Here is a 27,120-nt window from a genome sequence, read left to right on the forward strand (position 1 = left end):
CAACAAGTACATACAACACCTACATACATACGCATTATTATAATAATAATTGATAGATATAATTGTTGTATATACCTTGAAACAATTTTTAGAAATTTATATAAATAATGAGATTTATTATATTATACGTATAGAATTAGATGATATTATTATTCTTGATAGGTAGTGTTATTATGATCATCACCATCATTTCTATTACGACCCCTTTGCTATCTCTCTTTTTCTGCTTTTTTCACCCATCATACGATTTTTTTTCCTTAAAAAGAAAACAAAGTAAATGAGAAATGGATATAGATTATTTTTTACTACACGAATATTACAATTTATTCCTAATATTATTATTATGATCATCAATATGTTTGTTATTCCTATTAATATTGTATAATTATTACCATTTTTGAGGATAAAAACCAATATATATATACATATATGTATACATATATGTATATATGTATATACACACTCACATACATACTCTTATTAAATGGCGTGAAATTGTTATATACCTGGTATATATGTAGATTATTTATTTTGTATCAATTATTATTGGATTGGATTTTTTTTCAGATTTTCCTCATAGAACGAAGGGAAGCAAAAATCAATCGTACAAGCAGACAAATATTTTAACTATAAGTGGTAGAATTAGGAGGGAAAAGCAGAAAGAAAAGAGAGAAAAAGGGAGGAAGAGAGGGAAAGACAATAATTCAAAATTTTGGAGAAAAGGGAGCAATAGAAAAAAGCTAGTAAGCTTCATGGTAGGTAATCTGTGATTCATCTTTCTCATATAATATTTTCGAATCCTTATCTATAAAATAATGATCGTTAAGTGCATTGAAGATCTATTCAGTTGATTCGGCCGGATTTTCCTTTGAGATTTTTTACTTCCGATCTATTTTTTTGCCTGTCTATTCAGGAAAATTGGGGTAAAAATAACGAATGATGACAAGGCAGTGATTCATTATATTTTGATTATGGAAACAAGAACCTGATTACAAAATTGAACAACGACTGAAAACTATAAAGATATTACAATTTCTTCGCTTTTCAAAGTGGAAAATTCGCCGTATATACACATGTATTTCTGGGATTATTATATTTGGTAAATACTTTCCTGCGAAAGATGATTAGGGAAGCACTCAAGAAAATAAAATAAAAGGCCTTCGGTCGTCAAATACCATCGGTAATCCGTTCGTAATACAATCAATAACGTAAACTGCGCTCGAACCTACGTGATAACATAGGTGATAACAAATGCATACCCATATTTCTTGTGCAAGATTTAATCGATTCTACACAAGATCGGTTCCATGCGTTGAGTAGAGCTGACATGAGATGGGTGGAATAGAAAAATAAAAGCAAAATACTGTTGTCGCTGGGATTACCGCATGATCTGCTCGTACTTGAAATTTATCCATTAGAAATTGGTTTGATTTTCATCCATAACCCACCAGCAGCTGATGTCAAGAAGTAGTTCGGACTCAACTCTACGGGTAGCTTCGTTCTCGTTGAAAATTCTAAGGTGAAATGTTTGAGGGTCGTCGCAATCGCAGCTTTAGCTTGCAGGATGCCAATTCTCATTCCGACACAAATACGGGGTCCTTCGCCAAAAGGTAGGTAAACGTACTTGTGTGTGTTCTGTTTATTTATTTCAGAGAAACGTTCGGGTTGAAATTGATCTGGATTTTGCCAATATTTGGGATCCATGTGGAGTCCGAAAACGGGTATTCGTACCGTCGTTCCTGGAGTGATTCGACAGTTGAGTCCATCCGATCCTTTCAGGTGAATTTCTTTCGTGCAAACTTTATTCAAAACTCCCAAGACAGGAAAAAGCCGTAACGATTCGTTGAACGCCTGTTCAAGGTAAACCATTTCTTGTAGCGCATCGTACGTTATTCCGTCATGTTTTTTTACAGCGGTAAAAATCTCGTTGCGTATTTTTTGCTGGACATCGGGGTGACGTGCTAATAAATGGGCAAAGAAACTTATGGCAATACTTGTCGATTCGTATCCATCTAAAAAAAACGCGGTCGTGTGAGAAACGATGCTCATGTCGTCAAATTTTTCACCAGATCCGGCGTCCGTCTGCCCAGACTCTTGGTACCGCATCATCAGCTGCAAAAAGTCGTTCTTTTGGATTCCATTAGTTCTTCTATACTGCAGTACTTCGGTTACAACTCTTATTAAGAAAACGCGTACTTCAAATGGCATGAAACTTATTCTCAACAGTTTCCTTAGAAACGGGATCGTAAATCCCACGAGCTGTTTTAAACCCTTCGATCGCGAGGGCTCGAACATTAATTTTCCCATTTCTCGGAAAATTCCATTTCTCACACCATTGAAAGAATCACCATTTACACCGTACGCTGCAACTGCAACAACCTCGGCGGTAAACCTCGAAAATAGTTCCTTCCCTTCCACCTCGAAGCCGTCCGAATCTTTTGCTTCGGCGATTTTTTGATTCAGGTAATCCACCAGCTTAGCGCAGACGCCATCGATCGATTGATACATGTTCTTCATTTTTCCAGGGGTGAGTGCCGAAGACAATTGTTTCCTGGAAGTATTCCATTGCGTACCAAAGCTGAAACTTGGATTCGTGTATATTAACGGATCTAGTTCTGCGTCCACGCGAGATTCATTCTGATGAAAATGCGAAAAATCACCTTGCATGACTGACTTTACCAATTCCGGGTCCCTTACTATCAGCGAGGGTTTCCTGTAGTCGTAAAATCCTGCCATACTGTAGCCATTAGTTTGTTCGTAGATATCTTTCGCCAAATGTGCAAGATTCTTTTTCAGAAATAACACCGGGTACATGTTTCCCAGGCCTGGTAGCGTCCCATATGGAACAGGCAGTCCATAATTCTCCCAATATCCGTACCAAAATGTGAGATAGAAGTAGATGGCCGTTGATATTACACCGAAAGCAGCAAAAAAATAAATTAAATCCATTGAAAATTCTAAGCGTGAATGGTCACACGCGCAGCTCAATGTTGACTGTGAGATAAAATATGTTCGTGTGATTATCCGGTACACATGTGCATACATACGTTTATCACCAGTGGGTCCAAAGGTTTCTTTTATGAAGTCAAAAGTCAGCAGCTGGTCTAAGTTTGAACAGCGATTTCGCAATTTATCAATTTTCGTAACGTCATTGACATTGAAATTCTATCTGTTGATTTGCACAGTTGAGCTTCTATGCGTGGAACGTGTGTGTTTATACGTATAATCGATGTACGACAGTGTATTTCATCCGAACAACTTTTCCAATCGCAGCTGTTTTACCTGGACTTTCAATTTGTATACATCACAATTAGTATTCTTTTAATAATATCGGCTGGGCAGAGTAATATTTTACTGTATCGATCTAGTATAGCGATATCGTCGCAATAGCTGGTCGAATGCAAAATAACAGGCACAGAAAAGTAAACCCTTCGGTGCTCAGGATGGAATTTTTTGAGGCAAAATGTTAAGTATTCGAAGAATCAATTTCACCTTTACCTGTATATTTATGCGTGAGGAACAAAAATGCGGCGATTGAATTGAGCTAACTATAAATCCCATCAAGATATCTTTGATTTTTTACTTTTCAGATCGGTAAATTGTCGATGACTTGATGAATTTTATAGATAGACAGATTTGGCTTCCAGATTCGGATTCCTGTCATTAAAATCTATGAGAAACCCATAGAACTCCCGAAAAATAGTTGATTTTTGAGCGAAAAGAAAAGTATTTTTAAAATCAATCCTATGACACTTTTCTAACGTATTTTGATCTCAGGAATCCAAATCTAATGAAAAATTGATCTATCTACTAAATTGACCGAGTTATCGCCATTTTATCGGTTTTTTTACAATAAATTTGAGGATATTTCTGCGTCAAAATATTCGAGTTTTTCAATTCACCAGCGAACTCGAGCTTTGCTGGAGCGTAGCGCTTTGTTGTGAGACGTCACCTTCGGGGCTGAGCAGAGGTGACGCCCCACAACAAGACCCCTCGCTCGTGGCTACCTGACTCCAGCTAAATTCGGGCTCCTTCGTAGACCGAGAAATTCAAATATTTCGACCCATGCATGGATTGCGACGAATCAAAGTGGGTCTACGACTAAAACCAATCGATATGTCTTATAATTTTTCTGCTCCCAACAGCGAATAATTGATGATTACTCGATCGATTGCATGAGTAGATGATTTTGGCTTTCAGATTTGGATTCCTGAGTTGATTAAACGTGAGATTACTCTTGAAAAACCAAAAAGAAATCGATTGTTGAGCAGAAAAAAATCGATTTTTGGGCCAAAAGCAAAGTAGTTTAAATATTGATTGTATTACACTTTTCTGACGTATTTTGATCTCAGGAATCCAGATCTGGAAGAAAAATTGACCTATCTCTAAAATTGACCGAGTTATCGCCAATTTTCAGCTTTTTGGGGTCAAAAATAAAAAATTCATTTTTTTGTCTATCTCGATGTAATTTGAGCTCAGGAATTCGAATCTGGAAGAAAAATTGATCTATCTTCAAAAATGACCGAGCTATCCCCATTTTTTCGCATTTTTTACCATAAAAATGGAGATATCTCGAAGGGAAAAAATCGTAGCTCAATTTAGACGACGGATTCGTGTTCCTGAGGTCAAAATACATAAGAAAAGTGCCATACGATCAATTTAGAAAAATAAAAATTTTTGGTCAAAATTTGAGATTTTTCCAAGGTGTACCCCTTACGATTTTTTCAAATTTTGACCAAAAATTTTTATTTTTTAAAATTGATCGTATGGCACTTTTCTTATGTATTTTGACCTCAGGAAAACGAATCCCTTGTCCAAATTGAGCTACGATTTTTTCCCTTCGAGATATCCTCAAATTTATGCAGAAAAATGCGATATTTCGGCGATAACTCGGTCATTTTTGAAGATAGATCAATTTTTCTTTCGGATTCAGATTCCTGAGCTCAAATTACATTGATATAGATTAAAAAATAAATTTTTTATTTTTCACCCCAAAAAGCTGAAAATTGGCGATAACTCTGTGAATTTTAGAGATAGGTCAATTTTTCGTCGAGATTCGGATTCCTGAGGACAAAATACGCCAGAGAAGTGTAATACAATCAATTTTTAAACCACTTTACTTTTAGCCCAAAAATCGATTTTTTTCTGCTCAAAAATCGATGTTTTTTTGCCCAAAAATCAGTTTTTTCTTGGCTTTTTTCAAGGGTAATCTCTAGTGTAATCAGCTCAGGAATCCAAATCTGAAAGCTAAAATCATCTACTCATGCAATCGATCGAGTAATCATCAATTATTCGCTGTTGGGAGCAGAAAAATTATAAGACATATCGATTGGTTTTAGTCGTAGATCCACTCTGATTCGTCGCAATCAATGCATGGGTCGAAATATTCGAATTTCTCGGTCTACGAGGGAGCCGGAGCTTTGCTGGAGTCAGGTAGCCACGAGCGAGGGGTCTTGTTTTGGGGCGTCACCTCTGCTCAGCCCCCAAGGTGACGACTCACAACAAACTGCTAGGCTGCTGGCTACGCTGATTCCAGCAAAGTTCGGGTTCGCTGGTGAATTGGGAAATTCGAATATTTTGACGCAGAGATATCCTCAAATTTATTGTAAAAAAACCGATAAAATGGCGATAACTCGGTCAATTCAGTAGATAGATCAATTTTTCATTAGATTTGGATTTCTGAGGTCAAAATAGGTCAGAAAAGTGCCATACGATTACTTTCAAAAATACTTTATTCTTGGCCCAAAAATCTCACAAATCCAAAGACCCAACATTTTCTAAAATTGATTGTATGGCACTTTTCAATGTATATTAATCCTAGGAATCCGAATTCGAGAGCTAAACTGGTCTTTCTATAAATTGATCGAGTTATCGGCAATCTTTCACCATTTGGAGCAGAAAAATTGAGATCTCTCGATCATTTCAAACGATAATTTGAATTATTGTTATTTTATCGATTTCCGTCCGTAACTTAATAAGATTTGAGTAAATTATCAGAGCGAATAGGCTGTGTTCGGTCGATTTCAATAAGCGATACTCATCACCGATTGAGCGGTTGTGTTAACAGTACCAGGCGCTGCTACCAATTTTGGAAAAATACTTGAAACTTCTTCCGGATGAACGTTAGAACCTGTAGGACAGTTCCAGGCCGATCCTAATAAATTGTTGTTGGAGGCTGCGATCAGAATCCGCAAACGGCTCGGCAAATTTTCATCTTCGAAAAGTGACACAAAGGAAGATGTCAGAGGGATCTTCGAACAATGCAACTGTACAGAACAACCATGTGATTAGTCAAATGTGGATTCGAATTCTTACACTTATTCTTAATTCGAATTCTTAAAATTGATAGGTTGATCTAGATAGAAAGTACCTGAGCATAGGCTAAGAAGAACTGCTTGTCCTCATTGGTATCCTGATTCGACAGCCACGGGAGAAGGTTATTTTTGGGCGCGGAAGATAGGCCTTGCATCGTGTCGTAGGCGAGTTGCAGACCTATAGCGTCTGCAACTCGGCTGTTCTCACTGAGAGGTTGTATCTGTTAATGAATAGATAATAAACAATGATGAACGTCGGTAACTACCAGGAACTACGAGGTTTCAAACCAATCACTGTGTCTAAATTTTGAAGGTATATGTAGCCGTTACAATCATGTAAGAAATATTTCATTGCAATAATGGTACTGACCTGGTATTGAATAGTCTGTCCAGTTGTCGGTAGACTTACGTTGCCGCTCGTTCCGGGGCAACTTGTCACATTTTCTATGTATTTCTTAAAGATTTCAAACGCTTGATCGTCGTCGCAGAACAATGATTCATCATCGCTCGTGGCCTTGTGGCCATTTAAGAACTTTATACCTAAAAGTATGAAGGGAGTACAAAAATTATATATTGAAATTGAGATAATTGCTAGTTTGAAGTACTTGATACTATTTGTAATGCAACTATTTAGATCGTATTAACTTCTGTTGCGATGCAATCCATCTGATCATTCGTAGGTTAATTTTTAAATAATTTAGCTTGCGACACGAATGCAACTAGTGGTTGACAGAATGTGTGTGACGGGCTGGGCCAATATGCACTTCGTTTAATGATCACTCGAAATTTGCAATTGTATGCGCGATGTCTGACTTTATGACGCACGATTGCCAGAACCTTGTCGTAGTCGGTGTCATTTTGACAAAGCGTTGCATAACTTGATAGAAGTTTTTCAATTCGGTACTTGGCGCCTTTTTGCTACACATTTCCAATAGTTTTACAATAACCTTGATTCAACTACGTCTCATTCCAAAGAGATCAAGTCAAATCGTACCCGTAAGATCGAAGTGATGGGCGATCTCCCGCGCAATCAGGGTTCCAAGCGTAGCCGTTATCATGTGCTTCGAGGATGTGGTCTTAGCGCTCCAAACGGTCGGCCAGTCGATGGCGGCGTACGGAACGACGATCTTGTTTAGTCCGTGTATCGCCAAACTGGTCGCCTGGTAGGGCGAAGCGAAGTACGCCCAACTAAATACAAATGTTTTTTGTCTTAGCACACCGCAATGAACGAAGTCGGTAAAACATTTCGAAAGCTGCATTCATTTTCAGTATGTATATGCAAACGCCAAAAGACTCACATCTGCTCAGATTTAATTTCAGCGCCATTCAGAAGCAATTGGTACATTGACGTTCTGTAATTCTTTTGCAGTGTTATCGTATCTTCAAAGTGGTTACCAGTCAGCTCCTTATCGAGAAAAAGAAGATCACGTTCATGAGTTCAGTCTATACCTTCTGTTCTTCTACAATATTTCATCCAAACTAAGGCGATCGTCAGCTGCCTTCATTACAGTACTTACGACCGACCAGTTGTCAAGATAATTCGACTTTTGCGGTAATGCTATCGACAGACCGCGAAGCTTCTTCATTAAATTGGAATTCTTTACATCCGTCTGCCACTTTGCTCTTATCAGACCCGATTCGAAGGTTTTCTTCAACTCCGTGAACATCTCTATCACCTGTGTATTAGTAGAAAACGTTCGGTTATTCAGATAAGATCCAGTTATGAACTCGAAAAACCGAAAGACTTTTTTCCGATTACCGTAGCATTCATGGCCTCAAGATCTTCAGGGCCAAAGGATGACATGTATAGCATTGACGCATGCGGCTTCATGAGGCTCGTTGTAAGTTGCTTGCAATATTCATCAACGTCAGGATGCTCGAGGACTAACTGTAAAGAGATTGGTTGTGAAAATGAGAGGTTGCAAGAATCTGCATAGCTCAGTATAAATTGATGCAAAGTTTTTCAGACAGTGCTTGGATGACAGACTTCACCTCTTGATAAACCTTATGGGCATAAATTGCGAGTAGAGCATTGTTGAGTTCCCGTTTGTTCGCGTTTTTTGACAATGATTCTAATCCCTGAAATACAACATTCTTGAAATAAACCTGTATCTCCAACGTCTCATCCTCCGGAATTCTGATTAAGCGCTTCCAATTGAGCTGCAAATGAAAAAACGAAAGTAAGACCATTTTTAGATGCTGGGGGGCGGTATACGCGAAGATGATGACATGCTCGTCATTGGTGGGTGTTTCGAAGTGCTACTTACGAATGATGGGGTTATTTTTCTTTGTAGTTCGACAATCGTCATCCGCGAATAGTCCCTCTTTGCATAAGTCGTTTTAGTATTTCTTTTATCTCCATATTGCTGCGATTACGATTTTATATAGATGAACCGTAGATAGGGCTATTCAATATTTGAATCGCACGATCATATTGAAAATGAAAATCTCATTCTAGATGTACGCACTTTGTTGCGACATCGTCTATACGGTCAGGCAATCTAGCAAACCGCCTCATTGAGAAATTTGTGCCTACTGAAAAATCGATTTCCATTTTCGGGCGATCTTCGACTAACAGGAATGACGTACCCAATAGAAAGGTTGAAGTAATGCTATTTTCAACTCGTTTGCCGTCTGTGTCACTACTTCCGTGTCGACATTTAACATTTTCAGTGCTTCTTTGACCGATGCGAGATAATTTGCGAGGATGGTTTTCTATAAAAAAGCAATACTTCGATCATCACCCTTTCAAGCGTTCAATGGAGCAAAGATCCTGCTCGCCATTTTCTATACCCTGCAATGATTGGAGTTCAGATATTGCTCTGCCAGATCTACGTCCTCTTTTTTCATCGATAATTTCTGTTCATTGTAACAGTCTTGCGCCTGCTTCTGCATAAAAAAACTATCGGCGAGATCGGATGGTCCCAACTTGAGAGTGAACGACGCGGGGCTCGGAAGGTCATCACATAATCCGTCGGAGGCAGAAACGTCAAGGGTGATGTCGAATAACGGTGCGCTCCAAAAGTGAAGATTTATATAAATATAGGATTCATTTGGGTAGACAAACGAGTTTCTTGGTAATGATGCGAATTGAGAAGATGCGAAAAATCTGTGATCTCGTGTAGAATTTAACTTACCTATTTCTGAAGAGAAGTTTGGACAGTATATCCGTAATATCGAAATTATCCATCGTTTCTGAGCGGCTGTAAAATTTTCCGATCTCAGTTAGGGCCTTTTTTGCTGAAAAAGAACGAGTCAGTCGCATTACGTCGACTTATGGAAAGTACGAGGTCGCTAGACGAGTACTCAATTTCCAAGGCTTAATTACCCTGAATTATTTTCTCAGTCTGATTCGGATTCTTTTCGTAAGAAATGCAGTTCCTGTAGTATTTAATGAACGGCGCTAGTTCAGGTCTTTCGCTGTGCTTCTCAGCTTCATCTGTGGACAAATGACATGAATTAAATCAAACATTGAATATTCTTGTACATTAATCATGAATTATCTGAAGAGCTAGGACAATATGAAGTTATATTCAACTACATGTTGCTCTTCAGCCTTGTATAGATCATGCAGAAATGAAAAAAACGGTTGCGCCCACCAAATATTCGTCGAATTGCGTCCTGTTGGAGGTCACTCCCAGCTATGATTTGGTTATTTTCAAAGTTTCCGCATGCGTATTCGTAGAAGTCTTCGCACGGTTTAGCCGAGTGGTTCATGTAGAAAATCATTTTGCTCGCCAGCTGTCTACCTTTGAATGTTTCGATATCTTCAACATCTGCGATTGTTGTATTTTCAACAGTTGCAGGGGGGTTGGGGACTGGATCTTGAGATTCTGGTAATGACAGTGTGGTTGAAGATGATGAATCGGATTCTTCTACCGCTGCGATTGTTGTATTGTCAACGGCTGCAGGGGCGTCGGGGACTGGATCTTGAGATTCTCGTAATGACGGTGTTGTTGAAGATGATGAATCGGATTCTTCTACCGCTGCGATTGTTGTATTTTCAACGGCTGCAGGGGCGTTGGGGACTGGATCTTGAGATTCTCGTAATGACGGTGTGGTTGAAGATGATGAATCGGATTCTTCTACCGCTGCGATTGTTGTATTGTCAACGGCTGCAGGGGCGTCGGGGACTGGATCTTGAGATTCTCGTAATGACGGTGTGGTTGAAGATGATGAATCGGATTCTTCTACCGCTGCGATTGTTGTATTGTCAACGGCTGCAGGGGCGTCGGGGACTGGATCTTGAGATTCTCGTAATGACGGTGTTGTTGAAGATGATGAATCGGATTCTTCTACCGCTGCGATTGTTGTATTGTCAACGGCTGCAGGGGCGTCGGGGACTGGATCTTGAGATTCTCGTAATGACGGTGTGGTTGAAGATGATGAATCGGATTCTTCTACCGCTGCGATTGTTGTATTGTCAACGGCTGCAGGGGCGTCGGGGACTGGATCTTGAGATTCTCGTAATGACGGTGTGGTTGAAGATGATGAATCGGATTCTTCTACCGCTGCGATTGTTGTATTGTCAACGGCTGCAGGGGCGTCGGGGACTGGATCTTGAGATTCTCGTAATGACGGTGTGGTTGAAGATGATGAATCGGATTCTTCTACCGCTGCGATTGTTGTATTGTCAACGGCTGCAGGGGCGTCGGGGACTGGATCTTGAGATTCTCGTAATGACGGTGTGGTTGAAGATGATGAATCGGATTCTTCTACCGCTGCGATTGTTGTATTGTCAACGGCTGCAGGGGCGTCGGGGACTGGATCTTGAGATTCTCGTAATGACGGTGTTGTTGAAGATGATGAATCGGATTCTTCTGCCGCTGCGATTGTTGTATTGTCAACGGCTGCAGGGACGTTGGGGACTGGATTTTGAGATTCTCGTAATGACGGTGTGGTTGAAGATGATGAATCGGATTCTTCTACCGCTGCGATTGTTGTATTGTCAACGGCTGCAGGGGCGTCGGGGACTGGATCTTGAGATTCTCGTAATGACGGTGTTGTTGAAGATGATGAATCGGATTCTTCTGCCGCTGCGATTGTTGTATTGTCAACGGCTGCAGGGACGTTGGGGACTGGATTTTGAGATTCTCGTAATGACGGTGTTGTTGAAGATGATGAATCGGATTCTTCTGCCTCTGCGATTGTTTTATTTTCAACGGCTGCAGGGGCGTTGGGGACTGGATCTTGAGATTCTCGTAATGACGGTGTTGTTGAAGATGATGAATCGGATTCTTCTGCCGCTGCGATTGTTGTATTTTCAACGGCTGCATAGGAATAGCCACTTGAATACGATGACATTGTCACGGTTTTTGTTGATTGCTCCGGAGTAACTGGTCGTGAAACACCAGGCTTTTGGCCGATATTGTCCAGTTCACCATCCTCATCAACCTCGTTTACATTTCCAAATCGATTCGATATATTCACGTTTGTTGTGGCCATGACAGGATGATTTTCTGCTGGTGTCTGTGTTTCCCGTGTTGTGTTATCCAGTTGCGGCTCAACCGTTTCTATTTTCTTTAATTGCGATTTCTCCGAATTGTTGCCACTTGAATCGGAAACTCCAGGTAATTGTTCAGACGCAGAACTCACCTAAAAAAAGTATTCGAACGAAATTACGATAGGCATAGAAAATCAAGTGGTGATTTTTTGAAAACAACCGCTCTTCCTTATGTTTATTTTCAACATGAAATTTGACTTTAGAATTTTTCTCGCCTTTGATACTTTTTAATAAATTTATTTTAGTTAGTTTGTTGTTCGCACGATGAATAAATGCGTATGAAGCGAATTAAATTGGCGCTTGTATTCCTTACCTGTTTTGCAGTCTCATACCGATCCTTGGTTTCGCCATTGTTGGATTGACTCCAAATGAGACAAAGTGTAACGATCACAATGGAAAGCACAATAAATGTGACGAGCTTGAGTATCCAATATTTTTCACGGGGACTAGATCTTGGTACTTCTTCAGTAGCCTCTCCTGCACCGGATATGTTGTACGATCCCCGGACCGGCATCACGAATAAAGTCTTGAGTTGATGATGGAAAAATATCTAGGGACACAATTTGCAATGTACACGTAAATGATAAATTATATTGTTTGATTATGATCGAGGTATTTCATTTCGAGTAAGCTCATTACCTGTGTAAAAGGTAGAAACGATGGAGGCAGATGACTTGCTACTCTAGGTAGATTCAGTCTTCTAACTTTACTGCAAAGTTTTCGTCCAGGAGATCGTTCGCACTGTACATAAGGCTGAATTCTTTTTCCTTCCCTCTCCCTGATAGTCAGGATGTGGTAAAGAGGTCCACTTTTGATATTGTACGTTATCTCTAAACCACATATGGAAAATTGTTCAAGGTTGTAGCAAGAAGTGAAAATTAGCATGATTCAAAATTATACCTTAGGTGATCGGTTTTGGCAGGTCCAGTGTACTTTGGAAAGTAGCATTTCTAAAAGAGGTATATGGCTTGCATAAGATAACCGTCTGTTTAGTGTTCCTCGCGATCATCTCATTTTACATGTCGAGCGTTGCCGTCTTCTGGAATCATGAGGACTGTCGGTGGTCTGCATTGGAAATGATTGGGACTTGACAATTCGTATAATTAAAAAACAGAACACATACCTGCATAAATAAGTACAATTGCCATTCCAATCAACATCAGATTACTCTAAGGTTTTCACACGCTATTCTCAAGAATGGTAAGTGACCAGATATCCAAAGCCCAGATTATAAATTTTATAATCTCAAGTAATCATATTTTTCCAGCGACACAATGAATTGAAAGAAAACACGTTATTTTTTTCTACAAAATCATGGCGTTCTACTGGTTTTGCGAAACGTACATAAGTGATTGTTCCGCGGATTTCTTTTTTCCAGTCACAAAAAGTTTTGATACTCGGGTTTGGTTTATTTTTACCTACGTTCAAATAAGGTATATCCTACTATTTCGTGGTCGTGATAACAGAATGAGAAATTACGTTCAAGACCAATCAGAAGGAAAGAGTATGTCGGAACTTATAATAGGTAATTAAGAGCGTTGGACAACGAATTCATGGATAGTTGACGTTGAGTACGTATAAAAATCAATTAATTTTCACGTTTTATGGAACATAGCTAATGACTAACACACGAATAATATTTCATACGTAAAGATATAATATATAATCATCACAGATGCGTAAGCGATCAGATATTATACATGTATATTCCTACGTTCGATTTATAATAATAATTTCCATGTGTTTGCATACCTGTACGCAACATTTGAAATCATGTACCAAATGGGTTAATACACTTATTACTGCAAAGGTAAATTGTTGAATATGCAAAGACTTGTTCACATTTCTCATCATGAGGTTTTGTGCTTGTTCTGTGTCTTTTCTGACAAAAATTTTCTCACCCGATACTCATCTTACATGAAATTGGTCATACTAAATATCGTTGACAGGCTTAAATGCTGACTTGATGAAATTCAGCTTGTCTGTCGACTGGACAAGGCATAACTACACCAGCGGATTTCAATCTATTTTTAGTATTTATCTTGTTTTCATTTTTTATATAAATCCTGTAATCTGCAGTATCTGGATTCAAAGTCTGTCGTAGCACGTCCTAAAACAGTAGTGGAAAGTTTAATATTGCATAGATCAAAGTGTCCATAAGAGGGAAAAGAAACGAACTTCGGTCATGTATGTAATAATTTTAATTACATGCCTTCGTTTGCTGCTCTTCGGTTCGTGCTTTTCCTGGCTTATCTTTCTCAAGATTGATGATTGTTAGTTTTGATAAGGTCTGTCTGCGCGGTGTTGGTTTCCGGGGCTTAAAACTGGCCAAGGCTTTCCTGGGTAGTTGCAAACCAGGATGACGTTTAACGTCAGCTGATGTCCCGTCACAGTTATGAATTAAAAGCTGATCTTTGGACTTGAATGCCTATAATCATCAGTGTGAAGATTGTCTATGGTTTTGACTATTGGGACAGAAGTAGGTGTCTTTAGTCTCACTCACGTGTGTACAAACATCGCACTTGACGCTGTGTTTGTTTGATTCGTGATGTTTAAGCGCTTGTGCGCGATGAAAATTCCGGTTACAGTGACTGCAACTGTACCGTTTGATGTTACTGTGTGTTAACAAATGGCGTTTTAGCTTATCCGGACGAGAAAATTCACTCATGCAACCCAAATATCCTCGGAAAGGGCATTTCAAACGCTTCGTCAAATCGTGAATCAACATGTGGCGACCGAGCCGGTCTTTTCTTTTGAACCTCGATGGACAGTGCTGTAAAATAATTAACAGGTTTCATGGAAAAAAAAAAAAAAAAAAAAAAAAAAAGGCCAAGTTTAGCGGCGAGTAAACTTGTTGATGATTTTGCGCACATAACAGGTCCCGGAATATCGAAGTCGAGATAATTTCAGACAAACTGTAAACGCATCAAGAGATTTTAGGCTTCGAATGGTCAAAAACTAAATAACTGGATTTCTGAAAAAAAAAAAAATCGCAGTGTACTCACTGGACACGGAAATGGTGTGTCTTCGCTATGTATGAGCCTGTGATTAGACAAGTATTGTTCAGTTTTAAAGGCTTTTCCACAGTCTTTGCAGGTAAAGCGAGCTGATGTTACGTGCGTTTTCAAATGTCTTCGGAGGTACCTTTCGACAGGAAAACTTTTTCCGCAGTGAGAACACACGTAATCATGCGTTGTTGTCTCAGTGTGATGCTGTAATGCCTCTAGATTTGCAAAAGACGATTTGCAGACCGAACAGCAGTAATATCTGTAGGTATTAAATGACAGTCATAATTTTCCTTCCATCGTCACCCAGTAAGCCGGAAAATAATTGAATGAAAAAAATGTTGAGATGATTCGTTACATTACTTACGATTAGTGAGTTAAACTGAATTGGAAATGCTGCCTTCGAATTTATTTCGCAAAGACTACGAATTATTATACAAGTAACACGTTTGAAAGATTTCTCATGCCAACGAATGCGATTATTAGAATTCTACCAAATGATAAATTGAATAACCTACTTTTCTGTGGTCTTTTGCTTCTGGAAAGAGTGGGCGTATTGATGTAATCCAAGATCAGAGAGGGTGTTGAAGACCTCTCCGCAAACGTGGCATCGATACTCTGAACGTTTGTGATTGCGCGTGTGTTCAAGAAAGTCTTCTAGCTCAGGAAACATCATGCTACAACTGCTCTGAACGCACTTGTATACTTTTAGCGTCAAATGAGAGACGATTAGGTGCCCCTTAAGCGCTTTATAAGAGTCAAAAATCTCTTTGCAGAATTGACAGTGATAAGTCCTGTCCATGTCTCCATCCGTCGGTGTCTACATGAATAGAACAAAAGAGTCAAAAGAATTGCTCTTATAATTGCAACATTCGCTTATCCAATTTTCGGTTAAGATGCATCTTACATCAGGTGGAAGCGAATGGATCGCAGTACCAGGCCAAACTTTGTGGGAGGACATGTGTTTCTTGACGTTTGATTTCTGTGCAAATGCTCGTCCGCAAACTACACACTGATATGGTTTTTCTCCAGTGTGAGATCTCTCGTGTTGCTGCCAGTAGAATTTTTTGGAAAACTGTTTATCGCAGTAGCTGCATTTGTACTGAAAATTTGAAGGAATTTGACGTTGACATTTTGAAAAATATAGCACAGTTTTCAAGGAATAGGAGTTAAATTTACCTTCAGATTTTGACTACCCGTAGTACCTTCCTCTTCGTCATTGTTCTGTCGATAGGATACGAGATTGTTGGTAGCCATGGAGGATTCTTCCTGCAGCAAACGATCGTCAGTCGGCAATTGAATTTCCTTCAATTCATCTATGGCTTCATTTTCAGAGCTGATAATGGGGCTTGCAAATGTCCCCAGAGTCCCAGAGGTAAGGATGATTGGTACATTGAAACCTGAAGCCTGACTCAAGTAACTTGCACCCTCTTGTTCCATGCTGCAAATATTGAGCAATGTTTCAATAATCATATTTCAAAATTCTGAAAAGACACAAAGTCCTCTCTTATTTCAAAGCTCACCTGAACAGCATATCGGTTTCCTCAAGTATGATAGGCTCACCAATAGCGGGATCATCTTGAATGAATGATTCTTGTGAATTAAACCGCGTTGTAGTTTCTTGCAAATTATTTGCCCCTTGGGTGATACGGCTGTCATGATTCCCAAGGAACTGAGTGAGATCCAGCGCCTGCTCCTGCAGTTTCTGGTGCTGTTTTTTATGCAGTAAAAATATCTGAAGCGATGTGAATTGACTTTTACATTTCCCACATTGAAATAAGTCCGCCTGATCGTGATCGATGCCTGAGAAACAAAAATTAAGAAAATGTAGATATGTAGACTATAAGGTAATGGATCGAAGAGCAACTTTGATACGTACCAGCATGATCAATGCCAGTCAACAGCGCTTGAGATTCAAGAAGCGACTGAACTGTTGGGTTGTCCAAGGTGACTCCTATAAGTAACGTAGCATGCGGATCAGGCAAGCTTACAAAATTGCTTGATTAGACTGAACAACTCGTTGTATCATGGCGTTTTAAAATATCGTTCCTCACCTGTCAAAGCGTCAAAGATAGATTGGGCCATGCCTGTCTCACAATGATTAAACTGATCGTTAACAGTTGATCTTCAAATTGCTAATACTGATGCTCACTCGAAACTTAGAGTGCGTTTAGATGAGGCACTAGAGGTCGAATAACATAACTGACTTTTTTTTTTCTATTTGTAGTCACTCTTTCACATCTTCCGTCTTATTTTTGTGACACTATATTTTAGATCCGTTTTCACCTTAATCGAGAACGTCCTCTGAATACTACATGTAATCACATTTTCCTTAAGAAGTATTTTGAATTGATGTCATCTCAGTCATCGAATCGTGCTAATCTTACTTGGAAGATGTATGTATCAAACCATTATCAAACGTTTTGAATTCTTGGGTTAAGCGAACGAGACCCATACAGAGAAGCCAAACCAACTGCATTTGAATTCAGTTGGCAGTTTGAACGTAAGTGGCGGTACAAATAGATTACCCTTGGAGCAAAATCAAGGGACTCACTCTAATTACCCTTAGAGCACATAAGCGATTACCAGTAGTGGATCTCCTCGTTTCACCGGCTCATCGATTTTACTAATCTTCAATCAACGCGACAGATGTCTTTAGCAGTCGGATAGAATATGGACCCTTCAGTGTTAACAAGTACGGGTCTCAACAAATATTGCACTGGAAGATGGTGTTGGGTTGGTGACCGATGCGTTGACTGAAGATAATTCTCAGTCAACACCAGATGGTTTTCAGGGATTCTACGATCACCGATTACCCCATTTGAACGACTTTTGTAACTCAACTTGCCTAGCTTGAGTAAAACGAATACCCTGCCAATGGGACCTTCGCTGCAAAAAAAAAAAAAAAATCACGAAGCACATTACATGTTCAGGATAATAAATACTGTCCAAACGTATATGATTAGGAAAAAAAAAATTATTTTCTCACGGGGGAAAAAGGATACAATTGAGCTATTGTGCCATGTATTACATATGTGTATGTAACTGCGAATCGTGAGTAGGCCTAGACTCACTGAAAAAGACCGGAATGAAAGATCCATTCATCTGAATCAACAATTGGGAGAAATAGAAAATACAAAAATCAGAAAAATTGCATGATTGATTCAGAATATTCACTGAAAAAATGTACTGAAAAAAAAGAAATGGAAATTAGAAAAAACTTGAAAAAAAAACATTTCCACGAACATTAGGTTGCTTCGTAAAATACGACAAAATGTACCAAACGAATGTAAATAATACTGAAAACTTATTGTATAGTTTACCAAGGATCGACCACGGAAAGTTGAAAATCAAATGTTGAACTTTCTTTTTGCCTCTTTCCCAGTTTCTGCTACCTGCAGTCAACAATTCCAGGTAGACAGATCAGCTTGATCCGCGAGTTCGTTACCTGCCAAATGCATAGATATACCCCTACAATCGCTAGAATGTGGAACCGTATTCTTATAACACCTCGATTGACTTGACTGCTGATAGCTGTCACCCTGATGATTGGCTGAGGTAAGTTTCACACGCCTTCGTAATTGCGCTCAAGATAATAGAAATCACGGCAATTCACCTTGGTCGGGTAACTGTTGGGGCCGGCCATTTAGCGCCACTCCAATCTCTACATTCGACGTGTTCGCAACTCGCCACTGACAACATTGATCAACGGCATCGTCCGACTGAGGCATATCAAAAATTCGAATCGCGAAGAATCGAGGTGAGTTTACAACAACTGCATTTGCAACATCTTTAAAGTTGTATCGCCGATACGCCGTAATACCATACGCGTGAATCGGAAATGTGTTTGGGATCGAAGAACATTCAACGAATGGTGAGGGTGGAGCTATACGTTGTAAATATCCAAATTATTGTCGACCGATAGATGTGCTCGTCAAAAAGTTAATCGCTATTATATCGGCCCTGTCTCGAGCTCCGCCCTGCAGCAGGATATAACGAGCGGGAGGTCATCGGGATTCGGATGTGGTGTACAGTTTTTATAGAGTACGAGCCGTGGAAGTCGCGACGTCGCGCAACTTTTGCACCTCTGGATCATTATAGATTATCGCACGCTCCGTTGGACGAAACGAAGAAAGCGCGTGGAGGTCGGATTTCAATTTGAAATCGTACAGGTGTCAGAAGAAAAGACAGTGCCGTATTACAAAAGCGAGGCGCGGTCAATGTCGACAGAGTCAGGATAGGAATCGCATTAATTTCTATTCAATCGTGCGAATAACTTGTCTCTCGAACGCAGATATTACCAATATGACTGCCACTATCGGCGCCGAAGTTAAAGTCCGGCGACCGGTTTACCAACTCGACGAACTGCAACGTGTCTGCGATTACATCAAGCCAAAACGCCCGAGTGAGTTACAAAAAAATTGCACGGCCAATGAGGATTAGCTGGTCAATGGCGATACCACGCCCGATCTGCGTAGTCTTATTCTGAATTCCGCGATATCGAATTACAGTGAGTCAAAGAGTTGGCGAAAAATGCCGAAAGTTCACCGTCGTCGATTTCCTGAAGGGGAGTATTCCTCTTATCGAATGGCTACCGAAGTACGAGTGGAAACGCGACATCGCCGGCGACCTGGCCGCTGGTGTCACAGTTGCCGTCATGCACATTCCGCAGGGTAAGCTGAAAACGTAACCGATCAAAAGTGAGACGAATCGATCGGTTGAGCTTATTTGCGCTTACCTATGCACGTACAGGGATGGCCTACGCGATTCTCGGCAACGTTTCTCCAGTGATGGGAATCTATATGGCGTTTTTTCCCGTTTTGGTCTATCTCTTCTTGGGCTCTTCCAAGCACAATTCGATGGGTATACCGCACCACCTGTTCCATACGTATTGCATAAGTATACCGCAGTGGAATCGAGGGGGTTGGCGTAAAAGGGGAGAAAGACATACCGATTGCACGATACAAGTTGTAGCATATGGAATTCCGACCAACGGAGAGAAGTTTAGTTATTTCGGAAGAATCGCAATCGAGAGCGAGGTTGAAAAATGCACACGTGCCGTTTTTTCGCCAACCCCCCCGATCGTTTCATCCTGCGAACCAGTTATAACCGGTGTGGGTGTACGCTACCTGTGTGTAATTCACATAATCGAAGCAGAAACGGTTTAATACCTCGGCCGTGTGCCGGTTATCGACGTAGGTTCATTCGCCTTGATATGCCTGATGACCGGGAAAGTTGTGTCGTCGCACAGTGTCGCGGCAATCCCGTCGATAAACGGGACCGACGCCGAGTACGAGGGGGTGGACCCACCCGGCGAACACGCGAGGTACTCGGCCACCGAGGTAGCTACAACGGTGACCTTCGCGGTCGCCATGATCCAGGTAATGTGACTTATTCGAAAAGGCCGACGACGAGCGCCGGTTAACGAAGCGGAATTTTCCGATCCTCCAGCTGGCGATGCACGTCCTCAAACTGGGCGCAATTTCTATCATACTTTCGGACGCTCTGGTCAGTGGATTCACCACCGGGGCGGCCATGCACGTTCTGACCTCACAGATAAAGGATCTCTTCGGTCTGCAACCGTCCAGGAGGAACGGCATATTCAAAATCATAATGGTAGGCCTATTATATGTCTCGGGCGTTCGTCGTGAACGTCGACGTCGTAATCTGCGTCCGGCTTGATTTCTCCTCGTTCACTTTCCAGACCTACGTCGACCTGGTCAACGATATCGATAACGTCAACGTTGCGGCTACCGTCCTATCGGTGGTTACGATACTGGTACTGATCTTCAACAACGAGGTTTTGAAGGTGAGACGATCCATTCGCTTCTACGCCCGTACAAGCGTCACGAGTTCGAACCTCTCATTCTAGCCGCTGGTCGCCAAGAGGTGTTCCTTCCCCGTGCCGATCGAGATGTTTGCCGTACTTTCGGGGACCCTGCTGTCGACGCAGATGGACCTCGCTCGCGATTACGGCATTACGACCGTCGGCGAAATCCCGGTCGGGTAAAGACGATTCTTCGCGCGGATCCGCGGTATCGAAATTCCAATTACTCTCAATCCGACGTGTTTCGACGTTTTCAGACTGCCGACGCCGAGTCTGCCACCCCTCGACTTGATTCCCGCGGTCCTCGTCGACAGTTTGGTGATCACCATCGTTTCCTACACCGTGTCCATGTCGATGGCCATAACTTTCGCCCGGAGGAACAACTACGAGGTCGACTCGAATCAAGAACTCTTGGCCCAAGTGCGTAACGACGCCACCGCAGATCCAATGATATTGAACCTATACGTATGATATGACGGCAGACCCGTTAAATTTTGACGGGCCCCTCCGGACGTTCGCTCCGATATTTTTCCACGTTTGACGAAACTTGCAGGGCGCAGGTAATCTGGTTGGATCCTTCTTCTCGTGCATGCCGTTCACAGCTTCGCTCTCCCGGTCCATGATTCAGGAAACAGTGGGCGGTAAAAGCCAACTGGCTAGCCTGCTGTCCTGCGGTCTGCTGCTTTGCGTCCTCCTCTGGGTCGGTCCGTTCTTCGAGCCGCTACCCAGGGTAAGTTGCTTATCCCCCGCTCGTCGCGGTATAACGGTACCGCGCAATTCACACGCTCACTGATCCCCCGCAACTATTCTCCAAGTGTGTTTTAGCCAGCATCATAGTGGTCGCCCTCAAAGGGATGCTGGCGCAGGTGGTGCAGTTGTGGAAGTTTTGGTGCCTCTCCCGCATCGACGCTGTCGTTTGGACGGTCACCTTCGTCACGGTCGTCTTCCTCGACATCGAGTACGGCTTATTGGCGGGTACTTTCGTTTCTTTGGCGTCGCTTCTCGTCCTCTCGCTGCGCCCCTACGTCTGTCGCATGGGCCTCGTGCCGGGCACTGAAATTTACTTGGACATGAAGCGGTACAGAGGGGTCGGTACCATTTCGCCAACTTTTGCTTCACGCTATTAGACGCCGCGCGTGATTCGGTTCGGGTAGCCTCGATCCTAGGTGACGGGTATAGGCGTTGACGCCATGAATCTCGGGGGGCTCGGTTCGACGACCTTCGCGAGTCACCCGATCGTCGTTGCGCGAAAATGTTCTCGCTTCTCGCTATCGCTGTCCCACGATCACGTTTCAAATTGATTCAAATTGACAGCTGAAAAATTGATTACAGACGGTCGAGGTACCCGGAATAAGAATGTTACATTATTGCGGTGGTCTGAATTTCGCATCGCGTCAGCTATTCCGAAACGAGGTCTACAAAATCGCCGGTGTCGTTCCGCAGCAGGAGCTGATCAAACGCAACGGGCTACAGGCTACCGAACGAGCGGCGCGAAACGAAGGTGAAAAAAAGGTATACCTTCGGTACACCGATTGCGATCGATCGCCACCCCTCGTATTTCATTGTCTTTGTTCGACGTACTTGAAGAGCTGGCAAAAATTTCAGAAAGGACGGGTGAACGGGGAGCCGTGCGGCGATCCGCAGCGCGAAGACGGAATCACAGGTCGCAATCGCAACGCCGTGAGCACACATCCATATTAATGCCTGACATTCGTAAAAATACCGAGGCGAGTCGCCGCCTTGCACCGACCTAATCTCGAGGTTCCCTCGAATAACCAAAGAACCCGCGGGCGAATTTTACGACTGTTTAGAAATTTTCGTAACTCTTGTTTCATTGCTGCTCTCGTTTCACAGAAGCAGAAACGTCGGCGGATACCCTCTGTCATAATTTCCTTTTACAGTTGAGGGTGCTCGTTTTGGACTTGTCGGCACTGGTTTACGTCGATCCCGCTGGCGTTGAGATGCTGAGACACCTCGTCGACGAGTTCTTAAAAATAAACGTTACGGTACACATCACGGGATGTTCAGGTAAATAAACTCGCGTTAATTGTATGGATAATTAATTGCACCTACCCGCCTACTCGCACGATAAGCCATCTAGTCAAGATAATATATTACACCCGTGTGTAGTCGGCGCTTTATCTTCGCCTTCCATACAGCTGCGTCGCTGTCCTCGTATAATTACCGCTCGTGTCTAATTACGGCGGGTATTATCAGCATCTGATTACTCACTTTTTCCGGGGCTATCGCCGACCCGGAGCGTACGGCGTGTAAACGAAATTTATGAGACAAATCTCAGCTATGGCGCTTTGCCGCGAGGACATCGGGATCGCGTAACATTTGGAAGGCGTGGAGTCGTCGAGCGACGTGGCTGTGTAAACATCGAATCCGTTCCACCGCCGATTCCACACTCTGGACTTTATTCGTTCGAACGTCGCGCGACGTTCGAGATCACGCGTAATCCCTACCGCAGCCAGCGATCGTCGATGAGTCTAATCTTCGTTGCTCGCAGGACCCGTCTACGAGACCATAAGAAAGTGCAACAACCGCGCCGAGACGGAGGAAGGGCACGATTTCACCATGTTCCCGACGATCGGCGACGCCGTCAATTTCGAACTTCACGAACGCATCTCCACCGTGACACAGAGCGGCCCTAATTCCACCGCTTTCGAGGAACAGGAATGCACGAGCAGGTTGTGATCGGACGCCCGCAATGTATTTTCACCGGGTGTACACCGCAACTGGTAATAAATCGACGAGCTAATTTTCAATACCACCGTCGTCGGCGATTATTTTTCCCCGCCCTCTCCCGTGCGTACGGATCGAGCGACGCCGAGATTACGGACAAGGGATCTCCGGAAGAGGCGTACGCGAGATATGGCTTCGTTATATGTACAACGGATTCACGAACACCGGGGGTGATTTTTCGTTCGACTATTTTTATCTTTCATTGTCAGTTTCCGTCTGAAATTTCGTTCGATATGATGCGTGGAAAAAGAAATTCCCGATACATTTCAGCCCTCGATATTGATTCCGAGTACTTTTCGACAAAGGTGGGAAGATTTCCCCCGCTGAAAAGACGTAAATAAAAAGTTCAAGTGCAGTCAACGGTTCAAACGCTAATCACTCGGTAACGAAAAATCGCGCGATGATGAAAAAAAAAGGTCGTGTTTGTATATGGGATACAAAACAAAGCGCGAAAGGTCGTTTCGACGGACCGACGCTGCTCCGTGTTTACATCACATTCGCAACAGCGATCCCGTCGAAAACGATACGATAACGACGTGTAAAGCGAAGCTCTCGAACTATTACGTTGCGATACTTGTGGAATCGATGAAATTGCATTTCCAATGCGTATGCAACACTCGCATCTGTACGCTATCTGTAGATGATTTTCGCTGTTATCTCCAAAATGGGCACCTTTAACGAAAAAATGCACAAGGCAATCTTGTTGGAAATTTAATTTTCTACGAAAAAAGTCCTCTGAACCTAAATGCTCCGATCAATATTTATCGAGATATTGAACTTTAACCTACTCATTGTGATTTAAAAGGCATACAAATTTTACATCGCAGGTAAGTAAAAATTCTATAACTCAAGAAATAACAATCGGACCATTTAGGTGTAGAGGACCTTTTTTCTAGACAACTGAATTTCCAACAAAATTGTCTCATAGATTATTTCGGTAAAGTTGACCATTTCGGCGGCAACGGCGAAAAGACGAGAATTTTGGGTAAAAATCAACTTTAACGACGCGTACCATTCTTGCCGGTGTAAGTTGCACTTGTGCCGTCCGAAACTCTTTCGAACATCGTTCAATTCTGCATTGATCTCGACCGAAACCAACAACGATATCACAAAATGGCGCAGAGTCGGCGGATGAAAAGAAAAAAAAAATTTAAGTCATGTATTTCGAATGGGAAATCGTCTCATGTCCGGGGGAGTACCTGATGTCGAGGTGAGGGCTCGTATCTCGAGAGAATTTCATTCCCGGCATTGGAGTAGTTCTGAAAAAAAGAAGGCGCCCTGACGAACACCCGTTCGGCTTTGGCACAAATACAGGTACGGTCGGGTCAGGTGCGGGATACTTCCAACCTTGCGCCGAAGGATTACGAAAGACTTTCTCCACGCAATTACATCGGTATTTTATACGTGCGCATCCCCACCCGTCGACCATCGCTGTTCCCCGGTACGACGTATACGTAACACGCGTCAGATCGAGATCGTGACCATTGTGAATACGTGCCGCGGGCACAGCTGTATACGTACAGGTGCCGTGGAAGTCGAGTCTCGTTATGCGCCAAAATTGTATTTCCTCCATTGTCGTTCGCATACGCGATACATTTTTTCTCCCTACTCGGACTCCCTACTCGGCGTCGTCGCGTCGACGAGGAAATGATCGCGCCGCCGATCGCTCGACCGCGACGACGGCTCACGTACGGAGGCAGGCGTTCTTCTCGAGGAATGGCAAGTACGATACGGTACGATCATCGTTAACGCGTGGTCGAAATCCGAGGCGACGTTTTTCAGCTCGTTCCGCGAGCCGCAAATCAAAGGGGACGGTTTCGCTCGTCGTCGGCGACGACACGTGGAACCGCGATCGCCCTCGACCAATAAATAAACGAGTGGGTCGCACCCGATTATACCCGTACACCTCGAATCTGATTAATTACCGACCACCTCTCGCCGAAGTCTAAAGGTTAAAGACGAAGTTCTTGGATAACCACACGTATAACGTAATCCGTGATATATTACGTTGAATCGAAAGCGGTGAAATTCCGTCGGCGTGTCCGTAACGGCGATTCGTGGGTTCTGCCTCCCGTGCACGGGGCACGGGGGGGTCGGGCGAAGGACGGCGATCGCTCGGATAACGCGGACGAGTCTAGGGCCGGGCCCGCGGTCCGGGGACGACGACGAGAACGGAGGGATCGTGTTCGGGATTCGCACGGGCGCGGTTGCTCGCGAGTAGGTGAGCCCTCGTGTGCCGTGCTCCGCACGTGGATGGGTGAGAGGAGGCGTACGCAACGCGGGATACTCGCCGATCGCGCAATTTCTCGGGCCACGTAAACACCTGCGTACGAACGCGGACGGGTTTATAATCCAGGTTTGTAATAATCGGTGTCGGCGTGCCGCGGAATCGCCCTGCCTCGCGGCCTTACGCGTTTCCGCATTTTACGTAACGCCGCGGAGCGCACTCGACTCCCACCCTTGGGGATCTTTGGCGATCGAGGCGTCCGGGCTGTCCTTTATAAACGCACCGGCGTCTGCAAAAAGGCAGAACTGTATCAGCGTTCGCAACCGTACGTCCACCGAACTTGGAAGATATCGTCATGCGCTCCTTCGCCGTTGCCGTAAGTACACACCGATCGGGCGTCGAACCGTTCGAACGTCCGTTCGTTCGACGACGAATCGTCGTTACGACTACGCCTCGCATCCCACGATTTTCCACCCCGTCCGCGATCCGCCGATCGCGGTATCGCAGCGTCGCTGACCAGCCTCGTTTCCGTTTCAGCTACTCGTCTGCGGAATGCTCGTCGCGGTGGGATGCGCGCCCGCGCCCGCGCCCGGGGGTTGGGGTGGTCACCGGTGAGTACGCCACGAATCGCGAACAACCCCCCCGCCTCTCGATATTATTTTACCCAGCGGCGTTGACCGGCGGCTGATTATTTTCTCTTCCCTCCAGCGAACACCACGTGATCCACGTACCCTACCACGTGCACGACATTCATCATCACCACGTGAAAAAGATCGCCTATCCCGTCCACCACGTCGAGAAGGTCCACGTCCCCGTGCCCGTCCACGTCCACCACGTTCAAAAGGTCCACGTACCGGTCCCCTACCCCGTCCACCACGTCGAGAAGGTCCACGTGCCCGTCCACCACGTCGAGAAGGTCCACGTCCCCGTCCATTACGAGGAGGAGAAGCAATGGTGGTAGCGACCGTTCCCGGCATCCGGATGGAAGCGGAGCGGAGCGGAGATACGTTCGCGTCGTCTCTTTGTACATACTTACCTAGATCTACATATTATATACGAAATATACACGCATAGCCACTAATCACCGCGTACGATGCAAGTACATCCCTCGCCTACCCACTCGTACGAATTGCTCCGGCGATTGAAGAACGATCGGCGTGGATCCGCTGCGGCTCGTCCACCGCGTGCTTCCGCGATGAAATCGGCGAGCCGAGCGACGCCGCGCCGATATCGAAGAGGAGGAACCGTACCGAATATCACGGAGACGAGCGAACGGAAGCGTCGAGCGAGATCGTTATCCAATCGGCGGAACAGTCGTCGCGTAATCTGCGACGAGTTGACCCGGCGGAGCGAATTTCATTCAAAGTTCAAATGATTTTGTACAGTAAAAATTACAAATATAGGATATAGAATTGTCAATATCCCAGGTTGCATTTATCACATTTATCACCCACCTCCCGCATCGTCGTTGCACGTTGCACACCGCGGTCGCAGGG

General features: G+C 43.3%; 4 protein-coding genes and 2 long non-coding RNA genes across 14 annotated transcripts; 3 read left to right on the plus strand and 3 right to left on the minus strand.

Annotated features, from left to right (window-relative positions):
- Positions 1 to 940: 940 nt before the first annotated feature.
- Positions 941 to 3,827, minus strand: LOC105683931 (cytochrome P450 9e2-like). Of its 2 annotated transcripts, none has more exons than XM_048659401.1 (2): positions 1,732 to 3,827; positions 941 to 1,635 (listed from the first exon to the last, which is right to left on the minus strand). In XM_048659401.1, exons 1-2 carry the CDS (start codon positions 3,043 to 3,045, stop codon positions 1,408 to 1,410), a joined length of 1,542 nt encoding a protein of 513 aa, XP_048515358.1. In that variant the 5' UTR covers positions 3,046 to 3,827; the 3' UTR covers positions 941 to 1,407. The 2 variants fall into 2 exon arrangements, with proteins under 2 accessions (XP_048515358.1, XP_012252348.2); XM_012396925.3 differs by having other exon boundaries at positions 941 to 2,112; positions 2,197 to 3,826.
- Positions 3,828 to 5,928: 2,101 nt separating this feature from the next.
- Positions 5,929 to 12,591, minus strand: LOC105683899. 3 transcript variants are annotated; one of them, XM_048659814.1, is made up of 17 exons: positions 12,457 to 12,591; positions 12,131 to 12,367; positions 10,211 to 11,909; positions 9,914 to 10,105; positions 9,643 to 9,753; positions 9,452 to 9,554; positions 9,108 to 9,330; positions 8,904 to 9,029; positions 8,582 to 8,680; positions 8,307 to 8,474; positions 8,074 to 8,202; positions 7,832 to 7,990; positions 7,613 to 7,719; positions 7,309 to 7,502; positions 6,685 to 6,854; positions 6,371 to 6,535; positions 5,929 to 6,266 (listed from the first exon to the last, which is right to left on the minus strand). In XM_048659814.1, exons 2-17 carry the CDS (start codon positions 12,329 to 12,331, stop codon positions 6,024 to 6,026), a joined length of 4,089 nt encoding a protein of 1,362 aa, XP_048515771.1. In that variant the 5' UTR covers positions 12,332 to 12,367; positions 12,457 to 12,591; the 3' UTR covers positions 5,929 to 6,023. The 3 variants fall into 3 exon arrangements, 2 of the variants coding, with proteins under 2 accessions (XP_048515771.1, XP_048515770.1); XM_048659813.1 differs by having other exon boundaries at positions 9,914 to 11,909; XR_007279947.1 differs by lacking the exons at positions 5,929 to 6,266; positions 6,371 to 6,535 and having other exon boundaries at positions 6,713 to 6,854; positions 6,960 to 7,502; positions 9,914 to 11,909.
- On the plus strand, positions 7,370 to 7,917 carry LOC125502101. Its single transcript, XR_007279948.1, has 2 exons — positions 7,370 to 7,582; positions 7,684 to 7,917. It is a non-coding gene; the product is annotated as an uncharacterized LOC125502101 (long non-coding RNA).
- Positions 12,592 to 12,888: 297 nt separating the features above from the next.
- LOC125502102 lies at positions 12,889 to 13,632 on the plus strand. The gene is made up of 2 exons (XR_007279949.1): positions 12,889 to 13,017; positions 13,085 to 13,632. It is a non-coding gene; the product is annotated as an uncharacterized LOC125502102 (long non-coding RNA).
- LOC105683928 (zinc finger protein 341) lies at positions 13,452 to 18,008 on the minus strand. The gene is made up of 10 exons (XM_012396922.3): positions 16,877 to 18,008; positions 16,702 to 16,776; positions 16,346 to 16,625; positions 16,002 to 16,263; positions 15,730 to 15,924; positions 15,341 to 15,642; positions 14,823 to 15,084; positions 14,321 to 14,590; positions 14,030 to 14,245; positions 13,452 to 13,927 (listed from the first exon to the last, which is right to left on the minus strand). Exons 1-10 carry the CDS (start codon positions 16,905 to 16,907, stop codon positions 13,769 to 13,771), a joined length of 2,052 nt encoding a protein of 683 aa, XP_012252345.2. The 5' UTR covers positions 16,908 to 18,008; the 3' UTR covers positions 13,452 to 13,768.
- Positions 18,009 to 18,433: 425 nt separating this feature from the next.
- Positions 18,434 to 27,045, plus strand: LOC105683932 (prestin-like). Of its 6 annotated transcripts, none has more exons than XM_048659818.1 (17): positions 18,434 to 18,582; positions 19,117 to 19,227; positions 19,334 to 19,495; positions 19,575 to 19,685; positions 20,022 to 20,203; positions 20,274 to 20,438; positions 20,527 to 20,631; positions 20,695 to 20,828; positions 20,907 to 21,114; positions 21,203 to 21,379; positions 21,465 to 21,737; positions 21,982 to 22,161; positions 22,255 to 22,329; positions 22,551 to 22,677; positions 23,162 to 26,000; positions 26,162 to 26,235; positions 26,333 to 27,045. In XM_048659818.1, the coding sequence occupies exons 2-15, from the start codon at positions 19,128 to 19,130 to the stop codon at positions 23,347 to 23,349; spliced, it is 2,187 nt and encodes a 728-aa protein (XP_048515775.1). In that variant the 5' UTR covers positions 18,434 to 18,582; positions 19,117 to 19,127; the 3' UTR covers positions 23,350 to 26,000; positions 26,162 to 26,235; positions 26,333 to 27,045. The 6 variants fall into 6 exon arrangements, with proteins under 6 accessions (XP_048515775.1, XP_048515773.1, XP_048515774.1 ...); XM_048659816.1 differs by having other exon boundaries at positions 21,982 to 22,160; positions 22,253 to 22,376; XM_048659817.1 differs by having other exon boundaries at positions 20,907 to 21,069; positions 21,982 to 22,160; positions 22,253 to 22,376.
- Positions 27,046 to 27,120: the final 75 nt, after the last annotated feature.

The sequence above is a fragment of the Athalia rosae genome, chromosome 8 (genome assembly GCF_917208135.1).
Source record: "Athalia rosae chromosome 8, iyAthRosa1.1, whole genome shotgun sequence".
NCBI lineage: Eukaryota > Metazoa > Arthropoda > Insecta > Hymenoptera > Athaliidae > Athalia > Athalia rosae.